At 43.6% G+C, this 20797-nt stretch overlaps 2 protein-coding genes across 6 annotated transcripts in view; one reads left to right on the top strand and one right to left on the bottom strand.

The window, feature by feature from the left end:
- The window catches only part of CCDC146 (coiled-coil domain containing 146), a 66710-nt gene extending 62028 nt beyond the window's left edge, over window positions 1–4682 (top strand). The window contains exons 18-20 of the mRNA XM_082239558.1: window positions 514–651; window positions 1401–1649; window positions 3971–4682. Of these exons, the coding sequence (XP_082095684.1) occupies window positions 514–651; window positions 1401–1649; window positions 3971–4174 (591 nt within the window). The 3' untranslated portion in view covers window positions 4175–4682. The remainder of the gene's footprint in view (window positions 1–513; window positions 652–1400; window positions 1650–3970) is intronic.
- A 2600-nt stretch (window positions 4683–7282) lies between these two features.
- Window positions 7283–20797, bottom strand: part of GSAP (gamma-secretase activating protein) — a 63157-nt gene continuing 49642 nt past the window's right edge. For all 5 annotated transcript variants that reach the window (XM_082239578.1, XM_082239579.1, XM_082239581.1 and 2 more), the window contains 4 exons: window positions 16955–17016; window positions 8904–9008; window positions 8554–8647; window positions 7283–7982 (listed from right to left, as the gene is read on the bottom strand). In XM_082239578.1, coding sequence (XP_082095704.1) covers window positions 7891–7982; window positions 8554–8647; window positions 8904–9008; window positions 16955–17016 — 353 coding nt within the window. In that variant the 3' untranslated portion in view covers window positions 7283–7890. The remainder of the gene's footprint in view (window positions 7983–8553; window positions 8648–8903; window positions 9009–16954; window positions 17017–20797) is intronic.

The raw sequence follows: 20797 nt of genomic DNA, 5'->3' as shown, positions 1-20797 counted from the left end.
GCTAAAAACAGCATCCTAATGTTGCCATCTCCCCAGTGCGCTCTATGTAAAAACACTTTATTCTATGTCCTGAAATTGTCACAAGTCCTTTACCCCACCCTACCAGCCAGTGATGTTGAACACCAAGGGAGAAATGTGCAGCATCACTTATGCCAAGTGACATGGAATAAGTCATACTACATGTTGTGGAGGGTAGAGGCAAGAACTCACTCGAGGATGTTGTTTCAATGGGATGCCCTTCACAATAACTGGTTATTGTTTGATTAATTTTATTAAATTTATATACCACCCTTCATCCAAGTATCGCAGGGAGTTTACAGTCAGAAGAGCAAATTTAATTTTTAATTCAGATAATTGAAACCCATGAAATTCTCCTGAACCACTGCCAACCAACCCTGAAACACTCTTATATTTTAGAATATATCATGCATAATCAACTTTATAAAATGGATTTTTGTAGGCTTCGTCCCTGATGATTAATTGTATACATTAATGAATCTGTTTACACTATAGTTAGAAATAAAGTTGACACAAAAAGAAGAGAAATTGCTTGAGAAGGACTTTATCTTTGAGCAAGTTGCCCGGCTGACGGACAAAATACATGCCAAGGCTGAAAACGGCAAGGAGGACACATTAATATTGGCAAAAAAGGTAAAGTCATCCACTATCCAGTTCAGATACAGATATCCACACATTTCAACTGCCTTCAACATGTCTGTTGGTTGCTTAAATGGGAGTGGTTACATTTTCTTATTCCAAAATCCAGGTGATTTAACCTCCAATGACTTCTATCTTATTCCTAAGAAATTCTATGAACACAGAATTGTGAGCTGCATATATTGATTTCAATAGATTGAGATTGAAATTGCAACAGTAACTCGCATCCAGTTGTAATATGAACAGAATTGAAATCCACATCCTTGTCCACATTCTGATGCAGCTAGATTTGCGTAAATACCTTGAGTTGTAAAGGAGTCCTAGTATAAAATTATTTCTCTAGAGAAAAGTGTGGCTCCATATTATTTTTTACCAGATTGTGCCTAAGCACACAGAAGGGTTAACAAAGCAATCTTATGTACACAGATGGGGAAAACATGGAGTGGCTTTTTCTCTCTTTTTTTGGCCAGGGCAGAAAGTTGGAGTGACAGACTTTCCGGGCCCCTCCCCTGGTCAGCCATTGTTGTTTTTAATGTTTTTATAGGAGAGGAAATAAAGTATGCGACTCAAGGGCTGACACAGCTTGTTGGCCTTCCTGGGGACATGTTAGAGTAGCTGGGGACCTTTGGATCCTGCAGCTGTCTCATGGATGATTTTCAGGTGCTTCAGATGAGACAGCAGCAGAGCTTCCTGGCTGCTTTGGGGAACTGGGTATATCATTGTGCTTTTGCTGCTCATTTCAGATGAATGGACTACAAGAGAAAATAAAAAGTACAACCCAAAAAATGATGGCTCTTATTGCAGAGCTGTCTATGAAACAAGCACACGCCATTAAGCTGCAGCAAGAAATGAGAGACAAAGAACAGTTTTTAATGACCATCACCTCCAGGTTGCAAAAAGGTCTCCCACTTCCTAAGGATGTGGAGACTGAGTGGTTAAAGGTGTTGCGTGATGAAGAAGTGTATAAAGCAGCAATGGAAGCCAAAGCAAAAGTGAGTTTCTGCCGGGATACTGCTCTTTGCAAGCTCATTTTGTGTTTTCTCCAATGTCAATTTAAAAAGAGGTTCCGGTAACTCTTGGACATGGACTTCTAGGTGGTAGTCAAAGGCCTGCGTTGTATTGGTAGCACCATTCTGACAGAATCTCTACTTGGCTGCATCGTGTAGCCCTTCAGATCCTTAAGCAGCTCTTCAGAGCGGGTCTGCCCAAGAATATCCCACTTTAGACAAGGTACCTAAGAGATCGTTTGATGTTGCTACAAGCTCAGGTTTATCGTTTAAAGTAATTGTTATAGACAGTGCAGGAGGTGCAGGAACTCCCAACTTTTTTTGACTGACAACCCTAAGTTGTTGAGCTTCTTTCAGGAGGACACAAAAGTTGTTGAACTTGTTCTGGGGAGCTTCCGAAAACACGCGGCACGTTGCCTCCTTTAACGAGCTTCTTTTGTTTTTTTAATGATATTTATTGAAAAAATATTTTTAAAAAAATTACAAAGAAAAAAGACAAAAAATAAATAAAACCATCATTTTCAAATTCTCCACTTTCATTACCTTCTTTCCATGACCACCTCCTCCTCCCATCTCTTGTATCTTGATTAATAATTGTCACAGCAAATCCTTTCCATAATTCATAATATTCTGTCATCACATTACCTTACTCTATTTTCATCTTATCTTATAAAAAACCTTAAAACTTAAGACTTAAATCTTATTTTTACCAGCTTCTCATAACCATTACCTTTTTACCTAATTCTTTAAACATTTTTACAAGAGCCAAGTAATTTCATCTCAACATTTTTCCTCCCTCCAAAATTGGAAGTCCCAACAGCTCCAAACCTCTGACGGCCCATTGCCAGACTCGGAAAGTCCAGACATCCCTGCATAGGGGGGTCAGTCCAACCCCCCATTTCCAAATCAATCCAAACTTTGTCTTTCCAAATCTGGTTTTTCCCAAGTTCATTTGTCAAATCCAAAGGCTCATTTTCCTGCTGGGCCAAAAGTCCCTCCATCTCTGGCGCCCAAGATTCTGCAACATCCTCTTCTCTAATCTGCTCTGTCAGGACACACTCCTGTTTAAGTTCCTGGGTGGGCTCCAAATAGTTTCCCACTACCTGTTCAAAAGTTCTGGCCGCATTAGTCATCAAATCCGTCTTCTGACTTAACTGATCCAATAGGGCATTTATTTTATTTTACAGAAAGCACCCAACAGTGCTTCTGAAAACATTGTCCTGCAAGGTCACAAGTCCTTTCCCACGGTTGTAATCTGTGGCAGCTGCAAGCTCCCTAGAATTGGTTACAGTTTCACAGTCCCCCTCTAGGGGGAAAACTTCTGGTTGTTCTTTCTTTTAAGGACAATAGCAACAAAATGCTCTGGTTATAGCATCTCAGTAATAAGAGAATAGCGAGGAGAGAGCCCAAGTGCTGTTGAAGCTGGCAACTCAATGTATAATTTGTGGAGTGAGACTACAGCCAGATATATTCTCTCAGAACAGGCTCTTGCAATCTGGTGGCATCTAGATTTTAGAATTTCTACTCCCATCAGTCTCTGCTAGGACAGCCATGGAAGACAGCTGTGGAACTTATCAGCCTTGATATTCATATTATTATCATTGCTGAACCCAGATATCAGAGCCATGGCACTAGACAGGCTCCTTAACTGAAGCTTGGGGCCAAGCTAGACATAATGTAGATGATTTGTGATAAGGACAGGTACTGTATTGACAATCTTTTTCCTCTGCAGTCTGCAGTAGCTTAGAGGAAGGTGACAAATTAGGTTGGAGAAAACAATGCCATGGAAAAGAGCTAAGCTTTCCCCATTCAATTCAGCAGCCAAAACAATGAAAAAATGCACAATAGTACAAACTGCTTGATATCCTTGATATCTTACCTATCTGTGCTCTTGTCTACAATAATTCTACTGTTGAAGCACACTAAAGTGCAAAATTTTATTTCATGTGAACCAAAACACAGAAATCCTCCCAAAATTCACACTTCTCCAAATTTTGCAATTCAGTCAAGTAATGTGTATGAAAATGCATTAGGGAAAATAGCTTGGTAAAATGTGTATGTTGGGGGGGATTTGCACTTAAACACTGATTAATTTTCATAAGGACCTTGATTAAGAAACAACAAAAAATGATGTGGAATTGTGGAGAACTGAACTTCAAATGGGAAAAATGAGAAACCGAAAAATGACAGGTTTGCTTATCCCTGGTGCACACTAATGTCCTGGTTCTTTTGAAACATATAGCACTCATAACAGCTGTTTTAATTAATAGCCCACATTTAACCAGTTAAAAATTCTGTTTTTACAGCGTGCTACAGAAGAGGAACAATATTCCTTACCAACTTCTGTATTCACCACAGCCGAGCAACGTCCCAATGCCTACATCCCAGATGATGAAAATGTTCTCCCTCTGCCCCGGCCCTATGGCGCACTGGCTCCTTTCAAACCAGGCGAGCCTAGTGCAAATATGAGGCATATAAGGAAGCCAACTGTGAAGCCAATTGAAGTCTAAAGAGACAGAACCTTGCAGAAGTTATAATTCAGGGCCTACTCTTAAGTTCAGAGTCAGAACTCCCCTCAATGTCATTACTAGGGCATAACAGACCACACAGTGTTGTTGACAAACATTCCCTAGTGTCACACAACACTTAATGAAATGAATGGTGTTGTACAGTAAGGGGTTGGCAAATTGTACCCTCTTAAGTATTTTTTATTTAAAAATTATAAAGCAGATTTCCCCATATATTTGTGTTGCAAAAAAAAATTATATTTTAAATAATCACAAGTAGTAAACTAGACATAGGTCATCATCAGTACAATCCTCTTACCTGTATGCAGTTAGTTTCCAAACATTTAAGGCAGTATTTTGAAATGTTTGGAGGCTGCCAAGTAGTTTGGTAGCTTTATCTCCCATACTTTATACAATCGGTTATTAACATTTACTACCTGTGCCTTCTTGTTTTCTGCAGATGTATGAAGTACTCTTTCAATGAACAAATAAAAGTTACTGTGAAATAAAATGAGGTGGTTGTGTTTATTTAAATTTGTGATTACATTCCTTCCTCTTAAAAGGCAAAGAAGATGGTTTGGTAACTTTAGATATCTGCATTACAGTAGCAAGGAAGCATTACCACAAAAATAGGAAAGGAGTAAATTCTTGCACTTAGATAAACAAAAAACCAGTATGTTTTCTAGGGTGTGCAACCAACCACAGGAATCTGTTTGGCACTTTGTAAAGCAAACTACCTTGGTTGGAGGAGATTTATTGGTTGCCTGATTTAATTGGTCCACCCAAGTCTACTTCATTTACCTTCCCCCATTCAGTATTTTGGGAGTGGTTTTAAAAAGATTTCACTGAACCCCCACCCCCAAATGTTTTGCCAGCAGACATGTTTTGAAGATTGCAGACATGACAGAGGTGTCCCTGCCTGAGTAACAAAGCTGCTGATTTGTGTAGACAAGTAAGATATGAGACTCCTGTGCTGGGCACTTAAAAGCTTGACCTGTCAAGTCACAATGCATTGCTCCTACTTTCCTCTCCCCATCCTGGCATTATCTTCAAGCTTGGAAGAGACAAGCTATTGCTCTTGAAAACCTGCATCCTGCCAAGAGCAGGAGAATAATAATAATAATAATAATAATAATAATAATAATAATAATAATAATAATATTTTATTTATACCCTGCCCTTCCTGGTTCAGAAAACCGGGTTCAGGGTGGCTAACAACAAATTTAAAACATTTAATTGATGCATGAAAAAAACAGCATAAAATACAGTATAAAACATGAGTAACAATAAATTCAGAATTCAAAAATCAATTTAGGGGGGAAATCCATCCAATAAACATTAGATGGTCACCAGGGCTAGCTAGCTAAATTAGTCCTATTTGGGCCAGTGAGGAGACCAGGGGAAAATTAGCTGTGGGATCCCAGAGCAGGTATATAATAATAATAATAATAATAATAATAATAATAATAATAATAATAATTATTATTATTTATTATTTATACCCCGCCCATCTGGCTGGGTTTCCCCAGCCACTCTGGGCGGCTTCCAAAAGAATATTAAAATACTATGATACATCAAACATTAAAAGCTTCCCTAAACAGGGCTGCCTTCATAAAAAGGGGGGGAGGGAAGGAAGGGGAATAAAAGATCAGGCTAAGTTCAAATTGAAAGCCAGGCGGAATAGCTCTGCAGAAGGAAGTTAAATCCTGTAGGGCCCTGCTCTCATGGGACAGAGCGTTCCACCAGGTCGGAGCCAATACTAAAAAGGCCCTGGCCCTGGTGAAGGATAATCTGACTTCTTTAGGGCCCGGGACCTCTAAACTATGATTATTCATGGATCTTAAGGTCCTCTGCAGGGCATACCAGGAGAGGCGGTCCCGTAAATACGAGGGCCATAAGCCACAAAGATTAGAGTGTGTTGTCAATTACAGACTAAGCCTGTCAGCCATTAAGGAGATCCCCCAAATGAGGGCTGGTCCTTTAGGGCAAATGAGGCACTGGCCCCCTCCCCAACTTCAGTCTGCCCTCAGCCAGCCCTGCCTGCCTGTCTTCTTACAGACAAGCAATCCAGAAGGGGACATGGCTGTCAGTTTCCTTCCCCCGGGTCTCAGGGTTGGCATTTTAGACCTCAGGAGGAAGGAGGTAGGCGAGAAAGTAGCATCAGTTGCCTGTGCCTGTCAGTGTCCCTGACTCCAGCTACAGTTGTCCTCGCTACCTTCCAGTCCAGCCACCTCTGCCCCCTCTTCAGCTGCTGGCGCTTAAGCTAGAGACTTGAGTTGCAATTTTTCAACGTTGTTCCCTCTCCCCCTCCTCCATCCTTGTTAAACTTAAGAGACACACTTTCACTTTTCTACAGCTTTTTTTAAATGTGTGGATTTATGAGCCAGACAAGACAGGCATTCCCACTTTGATTCATGTTAACCTTGAAGAAGCCCCCGATCCCTTTGAAGTACCCTGTACAATATTTTGCACTTGTCCACTTGCTAGATCTGAATCCCACACATATTTTAATCCTGTTGCATAGTTTGTGACTAATTTCAGTGGGACTACTCTTGAGTATGAAGTAATGGGCTTAGGTAGACCATGACATAGTTGGGTACCACCCATTAGGCTTATATAGCAAAACAGTTACCTGTTTAAAATGATGCTCTGACTAAAAAGACTTTAGTACCCAGCACTCTGATGGAATAAATTTCAGCTGCAGTTTTTCCACAATTAATTATAGTTCCATCCTACTGGAATAGGACATTCAAGTATGCAGAGTCTCACTTAAATATGTGGAAGAAGTCTTTGTTCACTATAAGTCAAACACTTAGATAACGGGGTTTTTTTGTAGCTGCAAGGAAAATGACATCAGTTTAATGGTATGCCAGCATGTAGGAAACTGAAAATGTTCCTGATTGGAATCCAACTTTTCTATTGCTGTTGCTGTTCACAGCTAAGAAAACAAACAGAGAAGCCTAGTGCTTTACAAAAATAGGTGAGAAGCAAGAGCGAGATGTATGACTTTTTTGATAGCAACTATTTCTTTTCGCACTGACACTTGATCTACATCTATCGGCAAGAGACACATTCCCGTCCTACTGATTTAAATGCAAATCACCTCTCACATCAATATCAACAAGCTTTAATAATGCTTAACTTAAAAGTGGATCATACCCACTGATTGCTAAGGGAGAATACAGATATAAATATGCCTCAGTTGAAATTTAGTTGCCTTGCAGAAGTTTCATGAGATTGTAGCAAAATATACAAAAGAAAGATGACATTTTACATAAGCAAGGATATATTAAGTTTCAAAATTATACATTTATTCCCATTATTTACAGAGAGCTATTTTAAGCATACTTCCCAAGTTCATAAATTGATCCCCTTATACATCAGTGTACAACAGCTGCTGGTTTCTTTTTGATCTGTTATATAGTTACTCCATATTCAGAATTTATTTGCCAGAATCTGAACTGGAGTAGCAGGCAAATTAAGCGTAAGTTCGTAATTCCATGTACGTACCTGAAAGTCACCACATTTTGGGCACAGCAACTTTGGCATGTATCCCATTACTAATAATAAGTAGTGACAATGAGAAAGTCATTATACTAAACTCACTCTAAGTAGTCAGCGGAAGTTTCAGTAGTTCTGCTGAATCAGTACATGTCACTAACAGACATAGCAAGGCTGAGATGCAGCTGAGGTAAGAAGGTCACTTTCGAGAAGTTTCACTAAAGACCTAAGAGCAGAGTCGTGTGCTTCAGTGCCAACTCTTCCACACATCTTGCATTCATGTTTTCCTGTGCCACGGAAGTCATCCATCCTAGGAAGGATACAAAGGGCGTGAATTTGAGAGGCTTATCGTTAACGCTGGTGGATACGAATGCGAAAAAAGCACAATTTGTTTTTTAGCACTCCTAGAAAAACCCACTCATGTCACAGGCTGGCATATGGGAATCTCATCACATGCCGCACAATGGTTGCTTCTCACGGCAGCAGACGCGAAAGAGGAAGGTGAGGTTCTGTAAGTAACCAGTGTGATCTGGAAGGAGCTTGTCAGCAGACACAGTGCCTCATCTGAAATGTGTGAGGTGCACCAGACACTGATGAATTTAGTGTTTAACAAGCGTGCCACAATAATTTTGCTTTGCTGCTTACCTGCTTTTCCGGTGTATTTATACGTAACCAACATTCAATAAAAATGTGTTTTTTTGGAGGAGAGGGGAGGATAATTTTGCCACTAATTAGCATTAAGGAAGTTTCAAATTGGGGCTTAATAATTCTATATTCCAGCAAGGTACATGTGAACCTCAGAACAACATGGCAATAGCAAGATGAGATGCATTTTTAAACAATCAAGGAACTTGGGTAGAAAACTGCAGGAGTATAATTACCTTGACTCTCCACCTCTGCCAGCATATTGACCAAGTAGTTAAGCGGAAGAAACTCTATTTGAGGTGACAAACTCTCCATAACTAGCATACTGTACTGTGAAGGAAAATGCATTTTAATTATTGGATTAATACTAGGAATAACAGCAAAGCCCTTTAACTTCTAAGACTCAATTTATCCAGATCCCCTCATCTCTCTTCCCCGCTTTCCTGCTACGCCATTTAGACTCAGACACTCCTGTCTTCCAAACTTCGGATCTGGTGTTCCACTCAAGCAAATGGAAGTTTGCAAATTTCCATGTGGACAAGAATCACAACAACTTCAAGTTGAGGTTTAATCCCAAAATGCTTACCTGCTTATTGCTGAGTTTCTCAAGCAAGAGTTTAACATAGTTCCTTGCAATACTGTTGGTGCTTACAGGGTGATTCCAGAGTTGACTAACCTTACGACCAGTTGCCTATAAGACAAAATAAAATAAGGAAAGGACAAAGCAGCATTGATCTGTTCCTTTTTGGATGATGATTAATTTACATTGCAGTCCAGTCCTAAACCACATCGACTCAGATATGAGTCACACCAAGTTCAATGCTGTTTACTCCTAAGTAACTGGGGTTAGGACTGCAACCTTATTCTGCCCAAATAATAATTATTAATAAACAATAATAGCACAAGCCACAATTTCAGATGTAGGCTTCATGATAGCCATCTTCAAATATCTAAAAGGCTGTCACATGGAATAATAATAATAATAATAATAATAATAATAATAATAATAATAATTATTATTATTATTTATTTGTACCCCGCCCATCTGGCTGAGTTTCCCCAGCCACTCTGGGCGGCTTCCAACAAAGATGAAAAATACACTAAAATGTCACATATTAAAAACTTCCCTGAACAGGGCTGCCTTCAGATGTCTTCTGAATGTCAGGTAGTTGTTTATCGCTTTGACATCTGATGGGAGGGCATTCCACAGGGCAGGCGCCACTACCGAGAAGGCCCTCTGCCTGGTTCCCTGTAACTTGGCCTCTCGCAGTGAGGGAACCGCCAGAAGGCCCTCGGAGCTGGACCTCAGTGTCCGGGCAGAACGATGGTGGAGACGCTCCTTCAGATATACTAAACCGAGGCCGTTTAGGGCTTTAAAGGTCAGCACCAACACTTTGAATTGTGCTCGGAAACGTACTGGGAGCCAATGTAGGTCTTTCAAGACCGGTGTTATATGGTCTCGGCGGCCGCTCCCAGTCACCAGTCTAGCTGCAGCATTCTGGATTAGTTGTAGTTTCCGGGTCACCTTCAAAGGTAGCCCCACATAGAGCACATTGCAGTAGTCCAAGCGGGAGATAACCAGAGCATGCACCACTCTGGCGAGACAGTCTGCAGGCAGATAGGGTCTCAGCCTGCGTACCAGATGGAGCTGGTAAACAGCTGCCCTGGATACAGATTTGACCTGTGCCTCCATGGACAGCTGTGAGTCCAAAATGACTCCCAGGCTGCGCACCTGGTCCTTTAGGGGCACAGTTACCCCATTCAGGACCAGGGAATCCTCCACACCTGCCCGCCTCCTGTCCCCCAAAAACAGTACTTCTGTCTTGTCAGGATTCAACCTCAATCTGTTAGCCGCCATCCATCCTCCAACTGCCTCCAGACACTCACACAGGACCTTCATTGGTTCTGATTTAAAAGAGAGGTAGAGCTGGGTATCATCCTCATGCTGATGAACACCCAGCCCAAACCTCCTGATGATCTCTCCCAGCGGCCGCATGTAAATGTTGAAAAGCATGGGGGAGAGGACAGAACCCTGAGGCACCCCACAAGTGAGAGCCCAGGGGTCTGAACACTCATCCCCCACCACCACTTTCTGAACACGGCCCAGGAGGAAGGAGCGGAACCACCGTATAACAGTGCCCCCAGCTCCCAGCCCCTCAAGACGGTCCAGAAGGATGTTATGGTCGATGATATCAAACGCCGCTGAGAGATCCAGCAGAACTAGGAAACAGCTCTCACCTTTGTCCCTAGCCCACCGGAGATCATCAACCAGTGCGACCAAGGCAGTTTCAGTCCCGTGATGAGGCCTGAATCCCGACTGGAAGGGATCCAAATGGTCCGCTTCTTCCAAGCGTGCCTGGAGTTGTTCAGCAACCACTCGTTCAATCACCTTGCCCAAGAATGGAAGATTTGAGACTGGGCGATAATTGGCCATCGTGGCCGCATCTAAAGATGGTTTTTTAAGAAGTGGTTTAATAACTGCCTCTTTCAGCGGGTCTGGGAAGGCTCCCTCACGGAGGGAAGCATTCACCACCCCACAAAGCCCATCGCCCAGTCCTTCCCGGCTAGCTTTTATTAGCCAGGATGGGCAAGGATCAAGGAGACAGGTGGTTGGCTTCACTCATCCAAGCAGCCTGTCCACATCCTCAGAGGTAACAGGTTGGAATTGATCCCACGCAACTTGACTAGACAGGACTGTAGCACTCTCCCGCCCCGGCCCTCCTCCCACGGTGGAGTCTACTTCTTTCCGAATCTGAGCAATTTTATCTGCAAAAAACTTTGCAAAATCATTGCAGGAGATCATGTGGCCCGTACTGGGCCCAGATGTCGCAGGTGGTTCCCCTAAATTGTGAACCACCTGAAAAAGTCTCCTGCTGCTGTTTTCTGCAGATGCAATAGAGGCGGCGAAGAAAGTCTTCTTCACCGTCGCTATCGCCACTTGGTAGGCTCGACGTTGAGCTCTAGCCCGTGTCCGGTCTGATTCAGAATGAGTTTTCCGCCACCGGCGCTCTAGCCGTTTCAACGATTGTTTCATCACCCTCAGCTCCGGGGAAAACCACGGGGCTGTCCAGGCTCCATGCAATTGGAGAGGGCGCTTCGGAGCCAAACAGTCAATAGCCCTGGTTAACTCCACATTCCAGCGGGCCACCAGGGAATCGGCTGAAAGGCCATCAACATGGGATAAAGCATCCCCTACCACTCTCTGGAAACCATTTGGATCCATTAAGTGGCGGGGGTGGACCATCTGAATTGGTCCCACCTCCCTGCAGAGGGGAAGGGTCGCAGAGAAGTCCAGTTGCACCAGGAAGTGATCTGACCATGGCACTTCTTTCGTTTCGCTTTTACTTAGTGTCAGATCACCAACATCCATAGAGGTAAACACCAGGTCCAAATACCCCTTCCTCTTGGTTCATGTGGGAACCAATGACACTGCAAGCAATAGCCTCCAGAAGATCAAAAGAGACTACGAGGCTCTCGGCAGGAAATTGAAGCAACTAAATGCACAAATTGTCATCTCATCTGTCCTCCCAGTTGAACGACGTGGCCCAGGGAGAGAGGGGAAAATAGTGGAAGTGAACAGCTGGCTTCGCAAATGGTGTAAACAGGAACGGTTTGGATTCTTAGATCACGGACTCCAGTTTCTTGAAGATGGACTTCTGGCAAGTGATGGGCTGCACCTCACAACGGTTGGGAGAAATGTTTTTGCCAAAAATCTCAGAAACCTCATCAGGAGGGCTTTAAACTGACTAATGTGGGGGAGGGAGACAGTGCTCCTGAAGGTAGGAGTCTATCAATTAATGAAGATGATCATCCAAATGTCATAGACCAAATGGAGCAAACAGCACGCGGACCTAGTGGAGGGAGGAAAAAATCCTTAAATAAGAGACACGGGGGAATGATTAATGGACTTCAATGTCTGTACACTAATGCGCAAAGCATGGGAAATAAACAAGATGAGCTTGAGCTCTTGGTACAGCAAACTAAATATGACATAATAGGCATCACTGAAAACTGGTGGGATAAGTCCCACGATTGGAATGTAATAAAGGGGAATACAATCTATTTCAGAGAAACAGACCAGACAAGAAAGGAGGAGGAGTGGCGTTATATGTCAGGGATGTGTATACCTGTGAAGAGATCCAAGATTTAGATCCTCAAAGCCAAAGTGAGAGCATTTGGGTCAAAATTAAGGGAGAGAAGAATAACAGAGACCTCATTGTGGGAGTTTACTATAGATCCCCAAGCCAAACGGAGGACATAGATGATGCCTTCCTGGAACAGATGGCCAAGCATGCAAAAGGAAGGGAGATAGTAGTAATGGGGGACTTCAATTATTACCCGGATATTTGTTGGACGTCAAACTCAGCCAAGAGCATAAGGTCAAACAGATTCCTCACTGGCCTTGCAGACAACTTCATTGTCCAGAAAGTGGGAGAAGCAACAAGAGGAACAGCCATTTTAGATCTGGTCCTAACCAATGTTGATGACCTGGTTAGTGGGGTAGAAGTGGAAGGATCATTAGGCGCGAGTGATCATGCTCTTCTGAAGTTTACTATACAGCGGAAAGGAGCAGCCAAGCATACTAGGACTCAATTTCTTGACTTTAAGAAAGCCGACTTCATAAAACTTAGGGAAGTGCTGGGTGAGATCCCATGGACAACAATACTAAAAGGAAAGGGAGTTCATGATGGCTGGGAGTTTGTTAAGAGGGAGATACTAAAAGCACAACGTCAGGCAATACCAATGAGACGGAAACATGGAAGGTGCCTAAAGAAGCCAGGGTGGCTATCTAAAGAACTTTTAACTGAATTAAGATTAAAAAAGGATGTGTACAAAAAATGGAAAAGGGGGGAAACCACCAAAGAGGAATTCAAACAAATAGCCAGCACGTGTAGACACAAAGTCAGAAAAGCTAAAGCACAAAATGAACTCAGGCTTGCTAGAGAGGTTAAAAGCAACAAAAAAGGCTTTTATGGGTATGTTCGTAGCAAAAGGAAGAACAAAGAAACAATGGGATCACTCAGAGGAGAAGATGGTGAAATGCAAACAGGGGACACAGAAAGGGCTGAACTACTCAATGCCTTCTTTGCCTCAGTCTTCTCCGATAAAGAAAACAATGCCCGACCTGAAGAATTTGGAGCAAATGATTCAGCAAAGGAAACACAGCCCAGAATAACTAAGGAGATAGTACAAGAATATTTGGCTAGTTTAGATGTATTCAAGTCTCCAGGGCCAGATGAACTGCATCCAAGAGTATTAAAAGAACTGGCAGATGTGATCTCAGAACCACTGGCAGTCATCTTTGAGAATTCCTGGAAAACAGGCGAAGTCCCGGCAGACTGGAGGAGGGCAAATGTTGTCCCTATTTTCAAAAAGGGGAAAAGAGAGGACCCAAATAATTACCGCCCAGTCAGTCTGACATCAATAGCAGGGAAGATTCTGGAGCAGATCATTAAGCAAACAGTCTGTGAGCACCTAGAAAGGAATGCTGTGATCACCAATAGTCAGCATGGATTTCTGAAAAATAAGTCATGTCAGACTAACCTGATCTCGTTTTTTGACAGAATTACAAGCCTGGTAGATGAAGGGAACGCAGTGGATGTAGCCTACCTTGATTTCAGCAAGGCATTTGACAAGGTGCCCCATGATATTCTTGTAAAGAAGCTGGTAAAATGCGGTCTTGACTATGCTACCACTCAGTGGATTTGTAACTGGCTGACTGACCGAACCCAAAGGGTGCTCATCAATGGTTCCTCTTCATCCTGGAGAAGAGTGACTAGTGGGGTGCCACAGGGTTCTGTCTTGGGCCCGGTCTTATTCAACATCTTTATCAACGACTTGGATGATGGACTCAAGGGCATCCTGATCAAATTTGCAGATGACACCAAACTGGGAGGGGTGGCTAACACCCCAAAGGACAGGATCACACTTCAAAACGACCTTGACAGATTAGAGAACTGGGCAAAAATAAACAAGATGAATTTTAACAGGGAGAAATGTAAAGTATTGCACTTGGGCAAAAAAAATGAGAGGCACAAATACAAGATGGGTGACACCTGGCTTGAGAGCAGTACATGTGAAAAGGATCTAGGAGTCTTGGTTGACCACAAACTTGACATGAGCCAACAGTGTGACGCGGCAGCTAAAAAAGCCAATGCAATTCTGGGCTGCATCAATACGAGTATAGCATCTAGATCAAGGGAAGTAATAGTGCCACTGTATTCTGCTCTGGTCAGACCACACCTGGAGTACTGTGTCCAGTTCTGGGCACCACAATTCAAGAAGGACACTGACAAACTGGAACGTGTCCAGAGGAGGGCAACCAAAATGGTCAAAGGCCTGGAAACGATGCCTTATGAGGAACGGCTAAGGGAGCTGGGCATGTTTAGCCTGGAGAAGAGGAGGTTAAGGGGTGATATGATAGCCATGTTCAAATATATAAAAGGATGTCACATAGAGGAGGGAGAAAGGTTGTTTTCTGCTGCTCCGGAGAAGCGGACACGGAGCAATGGATCCAAACTACAAGAAAGAAGATTCCACCTAAACATTAGGAAGAACTTCCTGACAGTAAGAGCTGTTCGACAGTGGAATTTGCTGCCAAGGAGTGTGGTGGAGTCTCCTACTTTGGAGGTCTTTAAGCAGAGGCTTGACAACCATATGTCAGGAGTGCTCTGATGGTGTTTCCTGCTTGGCAGGGGGTTGGACTCGATGGCCCTTGTGGTCTCTTCCAACTCTATGATTCTATGATTCTATGTCCGCGGCTATGGATTGGGCCAGACTTATTCAGGGACAGCCCCATGGAGGCCATGCTTTCCACAAAGTCCCAAGCGGCCCCTTGTAAGGTTGTGTCGGCATGGATGTTAAAATCCCCTAGGACAACCAAGCTTGGTGTCTCCAGGAGAACATCCGCCACAACCTGAAGCAGCTCGGGCAGGGAATCCTTGGTGCAGCGGGGAGGTCGGTACACCAAAAGGAATCCTGTACTGCCCCTATTGCCCAACTTACAGAACATGCACCCGGAAAACTGGGTCTTCCCAATAGGACGCCTGGTGCAAACTAATGTCTTCCTAAAAATCACTGCAACCCCCCCTCCCCGCCCACATGACCTGTGTTGCTGTGCATAAGAGAAATCTGGTGGACAAGCAGCGGCAAGAACAGGCCCATCTGCTTCATCCAACCAAGTCTCTGTCACACATGCCAGGTCAAGTCCTCCATCCATGATCAAGTCATGGATGGCAGTGGTCTTATGAATCATTGACCTGGCATTGCACAGCAGCATCTTCAGGTCATGTGGGTATCCCTTGCTGATTCTAGTATCCGTCCGGACAGGACCAGACCCGGAGGCAGGGATAGTCCTCAGACAACGACTAAACCTGCCCCCTCTGTAATGACATGGTCTGGTCTTAGCGTAACTCCTCCTCCTACCCGTGATCACTGAGATGGAGATGGAGATGGAAAATGCAGCAAGCTTGTTTTTTCTTGATCGGGAGGGTAGGACACGAACCAGTTGAATCAAGCTACAAGAAATGTAGCTCTAATAGCAAATGACGTGCTTTCTCCACTATAGTGAAAATCCTGCTTGTACAATGTGGTCAACAGCATTCTTTAGACTCCAGAATTCTTCAGCTAGTGCCCAAAAGGTCAAATGCAGCCTAGCAGAGGGTCTGCAATGGTCTGCTTCCATCCCACAAAGCTCTGCCCTGTTAAATGCCAGGTAGCTGCATCCTGCTTTTGCTACTTTTCATATAACGGCTTCTTCCCTACCAATTCACCAATAAAATCATCAGGGCAACTGAATCAAGAGACAAGTGTCAAAAAGGGACAAAAGATTAATGTTCCTAATAAGCTACATACAACAAAAGAGGCAAAGTAATATTAGTTCTGGCTCCAAACCTAAATTAAAGTGTAATTGAAGAGTTCTGACCCTAAGGCTGATGAGGATTTAAGATGCAACACTGCAGCCCCTGAAGGAATGCCATTCAGTGGACTCCTTCCACTCCCTAAAACAAAATGTAGCAAGGACAGAACCAGCTTTGTTTTTGCCATGCAGCCCAATAAAGAACCCCTTTCTGTAAGCAAGCTCAATTAGCCCTTCTTGTTTCTTGAAATAGACATGGCAGCCTATAGAAAGGAATGCAAAACTACAAGCCCAAGTTCAGACAGCACACAAAGCTACAAAGCTGACTGATGGCTGAGCTCAGGGCAGTCGCTGGAGAGAAGCAAAGTGGTCACAATCTCACCTTGGTTGTCCACACTAAATCTTGGCTTGACTGAACGTTCAAATGAATATCCTGTCTCACTGGCTCTGCAGAAGTGAATCAATGGCCAGAGACAACACTGCCTGGCTTTCAGTCCATGCCATTTTAAAACATTTCCCCTGTTAAAAGCTAATTACCAGGACTCAATGTTGTTTTCTCATTACCTTAAGCCAACCTTAAGCCATGATAAGCTTTTGACACACATTCTACAAGTGGCTATTTTATAGTTATTCAGATCACTCTCCTCTAAGCCCCACTTCCCAAATTGGGAAATTGTTAACCTTTTAATGGAATAAAAGTAGTACGGCTGACTTCATCAATAAACACGCATGTTCCCCACAAACAGATTTAATACGAAACAAATAAATCACACAGTTACCTCAGGAAGCCTTATAAGGATACTCAGTTTGAGCTTTTCATTCTTTTCGGTGTTATCCAGCTCTGAAAACAAAAGGATACGATAAAAAGAAAGGGAAAAGGTCACTGACTATACAAATCCTCATTCAGCTACATTTACTCCAAGTGGCACTAACTTAAAAAGTTAATCACATCCTATTCCCTTATGCAAGCTTTTCCTTTCTTTTTTATAGCCACTCTTACGCAAATAGTAGTAGTAGTAATAATAATAATAATAATAATAATAATAATAATAATAATAATAATTTATTTATATCCCACCCTCCCCAGCCGAAGCCAGGCTCAGAGAGGCTAACAACAGTAAAGTATTACAGCATTCTAAAATCAATTCATTCTAAAATCAGTTCAAAATCAAATGAATGGCAACCATTGGACTAGAGTTCTGTGAGGAAACGGAAGCATTTGTGGTTTTGGATCACAGCGCATGAGGTGCAGCAATGGTGGACCAGCTGCCACTTTGCCTTTTTGGCTTCAGCAAGGTTTAAAAAATTCTGAGCGAGCAGCATAGCTGTCAACTTACAGATTTGAAAAGAAGGGACCAGCAGCCTTGAAAATAAGGGACCAGCAGCCAAAATAAGGGACCTGCAGCCTCACCTGTTCCAGCCACTCCAGTCTCCCTGTCCTCCTGCAGTCTGGTCAAACTCATGCTGGTAGCGTCGAGAACACTGTCCAACCAACTTTGTAACCAGAGGTTCAACTGAATAGAATCTGAATCACATGCACCACAAGGCCTACGCAGCCTCAACTTAAGATGGCCCCCCGGCCTGGCTTTGCACTGCAAAGTTTGCAGCAGCACGTGCAACAAAATGGCGTCCAGCATTCAAAAACACCCTCAGCTTGCATTAACTAGCCACACACAAGGCATGCAAGCTCCACCCCCCAGTCATTCTTAGACTTCTTATTGGGTGAGCAGCACAGCCAAGCAACACAGTTGGAGCCTTCCTCCTCCCTGGCCGGCAGGGAGGGAGGGAGGGAGAGGAGCTGCTTCCTTTGAAATTTAAGGGACATCATTTAAGGGACATTTAAGGGACATTCATCAATAAGGGACAGCAGCGGGACATGGCGCTGGAATAAGGGACTGTCCCTTCAAATAAGGGACACTTGACAGCTATGGCGAGCAGCAGTAGCCACCTCACCTCAGTACAGATCCGCCTCCCACCACCCAAAGGGAACCATGATGTGTCTCCTGCTTATTTTGAACTGTATTTCATTCAATTTAGAGGGATAATGATGTGATAAATGGAGGTAACTGAAGAGAATTTGATTTTGGAGGAGGATCAGGACAGAAAATTAATTGTGGGTAATGGGGTAATTAATTGAACAGATCTGGACGACATGTGAAGATATTATCTGGTGATTAGGACAGAAAATTAACTAGCTTGCCTTTCATAAAATAGAGTTCTAGTAATTGTTTCTCGATATGCATATATGCATATAAATTAGCATATACAAATTTCATACAATGTTGTGCCTGTGGGCTCTGGATCACTGTAGCATTTTTGCACCTCCCTGCTACCTGCCCACCCAGACACATTTCAGTACAATCGTTCAATATCACCACATAAAACTAGAAGAATGGGGCCACAGATAATAAACTAAATCCCAGTAGTGGGCACATCCCACACAGTCATGAGGAAAACAATAAGTCCACTTCAACAGTTCTCCCTTTGTCTATCACTCAAGGGAGAATCCCACCAAACCAAACTGACCCTCTACCCTGTTGGAGGAACTGGACATGGTGGAAGAGGTTAATTTCCTTCATGAGAACAAATCACCCCATCAATAAGGTAAGCCAACAGGTGCATGGTTAGCCAAGCCAGTTGCTATGGCAACAGTCCAGTGCCCCTTATCTAAGTGATCGAGGCACATCAGTGGGTCTGGGGTCTTGTGCTACAGTGTTGGAGTCAGTCTTGTGAAGTGGGTGAGTCTGACTGGAAGCATGAGTGTTATGCATGTGTGTTATGTCTTGAAGTGCTGGAACAACAGATACACTTTGTACTTGTATATATCTGTATCTGTAGCTACAAAGCCTACAAGCTGTATGCACATATCACTGTCTGGAATTGTATTACTGAAGCCTTATCTTCTGCAGCCAGCAGTAAACTATTTTGGACCTTAAGATGCCTCTGTGTGGTGACTGGAACTGGGGAAAACATCCACTACGTGTCTCTCTCACCTCAGATTCCCAACATATCAGGCTGTCACCATGAGTGAGGGTTAGAGAACTGTTTCCCACCTGGCTTACAACATCCTATATCAATATCCTGACTGAGTGTCCCTTTTGTGTCAGCCTCTTTGGGGATGGCACCGCCAGCCATAAAAAGGTAAAGGTACCCCTGCCCGTACGGGCCAGTCGTGACCGACTCTAGGGTTGTGCGCTAATCTCACTTAAGAGGCCGGGAGCCAGCGCTGTCCGAAGACACTTCCGGGTCACGTGGCCAGCGTGACGAAGCTGCTCTGGCGAGCCAGAGCCGCACACGGAAACGCCGTTTACCTTCCCGCTATAAAGCAGTACCTATTTATCTACTTGCACTTAGGGGTGCTTTCGAACTGCTAGGTGGGCAGGAGCTGGGACCGAAAGATGGGAGCTCACCCCGCCATGGGGATTTGAACCGCCGACCATACGATCGGCAAGTCCTAGGCACTGGGGTTTTACCCACAGCGCCACCCGCGTCCCTACCGCCAGCCATAGCAGAACCTTATTTTTTTGCAACCAGCCCTTCCCTGCTTAGTCCTCAGTAGGACTGCTCCCAATGGGGAAAGTGGGGCAAGGCAGGCTCTGGACCCCACCTGTATTCATTTAGCCTATATATAGTATTCATTCAGCAGTGATAATTACAGCTATCATATAAAAGTAGCGAGAAAGAATGTGACTTGCATTATGAACACACATAGACATATTTTACTCAGTGAGACTTTCGGAATGAAAAGAGGATTAAAAATTACACTTACAACCAGGAATTCTAAACAATAAATATAAAAGAGGCCATCGAACTTGCACATTTTTTCCTTCGTGAAAATTAACCAATTAATCTTATCTAAGTAGGGGAAGCGCATTAAGAGAAGCAGAACTCCTACAAGGCATTAAATCTCCCTCCTAGCTTTGGCAGTCAAACCAGGAAGGTACCATGGTTGATAGTATCAAATACTGCTGCAAAATCAAAGAAAACCAACAGCATCACATTCCTTTGTCTGTCTCCCAACACAGGTCTTCCTGTTACGATACAGAAGCAATGCAGCCGCGAGCTGCTAGCTTGAAAACAGCACATGATGGAATGTTAGGACTGTTCCGTGGGAAACAGAGGGACAGTCAATTCACAGTGCAGAGGGCACCGGAATTAGCTCAGAGTGTAATATGAGCTGTACAGGAAGTACAGGGGGAGTTTGTTTCTCTCGACTGCTGAAGTTTGAAGAGAGCAGTCATGCTTTTTGTAACGCTGCAAAGACAGAAATAAAAGCATGTAAATACGTTTCTGTCTATCTCTTTCCCCTGCCGGGGGGGCAGGAAAGAGGGGGTATGTTCTTCTCACACTGAGAAGGCTCGCCTATTGTGACCTCTGCCTGGATCTTGCCGGGAATGCAGACAGGGAGATCAAGCCGGGTGCCTGGAGAGTTGCCAGTTTCTCCTGATAAAGGCTTGATTTTTGACACTTCCTTCATACAGGGCAGCCAAGTCAGTCTCTGCACCCAGCCCAGGCGTCCAATTGAAGTTATCCAGAAAACTGGTTTCATCCCAGAGTATCTGGAGCTTTAGCTACAAAGAACTAGAGCTTAGCTTTTCAAAAGGGTGGAAACCAAGGTATAG

The sequence above is a fragment of the Podarcis vaucheri genome, assembly GCF_965113315.1.
Source record: "Podarcis vaucheri genome assembly, chromosome: 10".
Taxonomy (NCBI): domain Eukaryota; kingdom Metazoa; phylum Chordata; class Lepidosauria; order Squamata; family Lacertidae; genus Podarcis; species Podarcis vaucheri.
The sequence above is the reverse complement of the archived record's forward strand: the minus strand, read 5'-3'. Positions and strand labels throughout refer to the sequence as shown.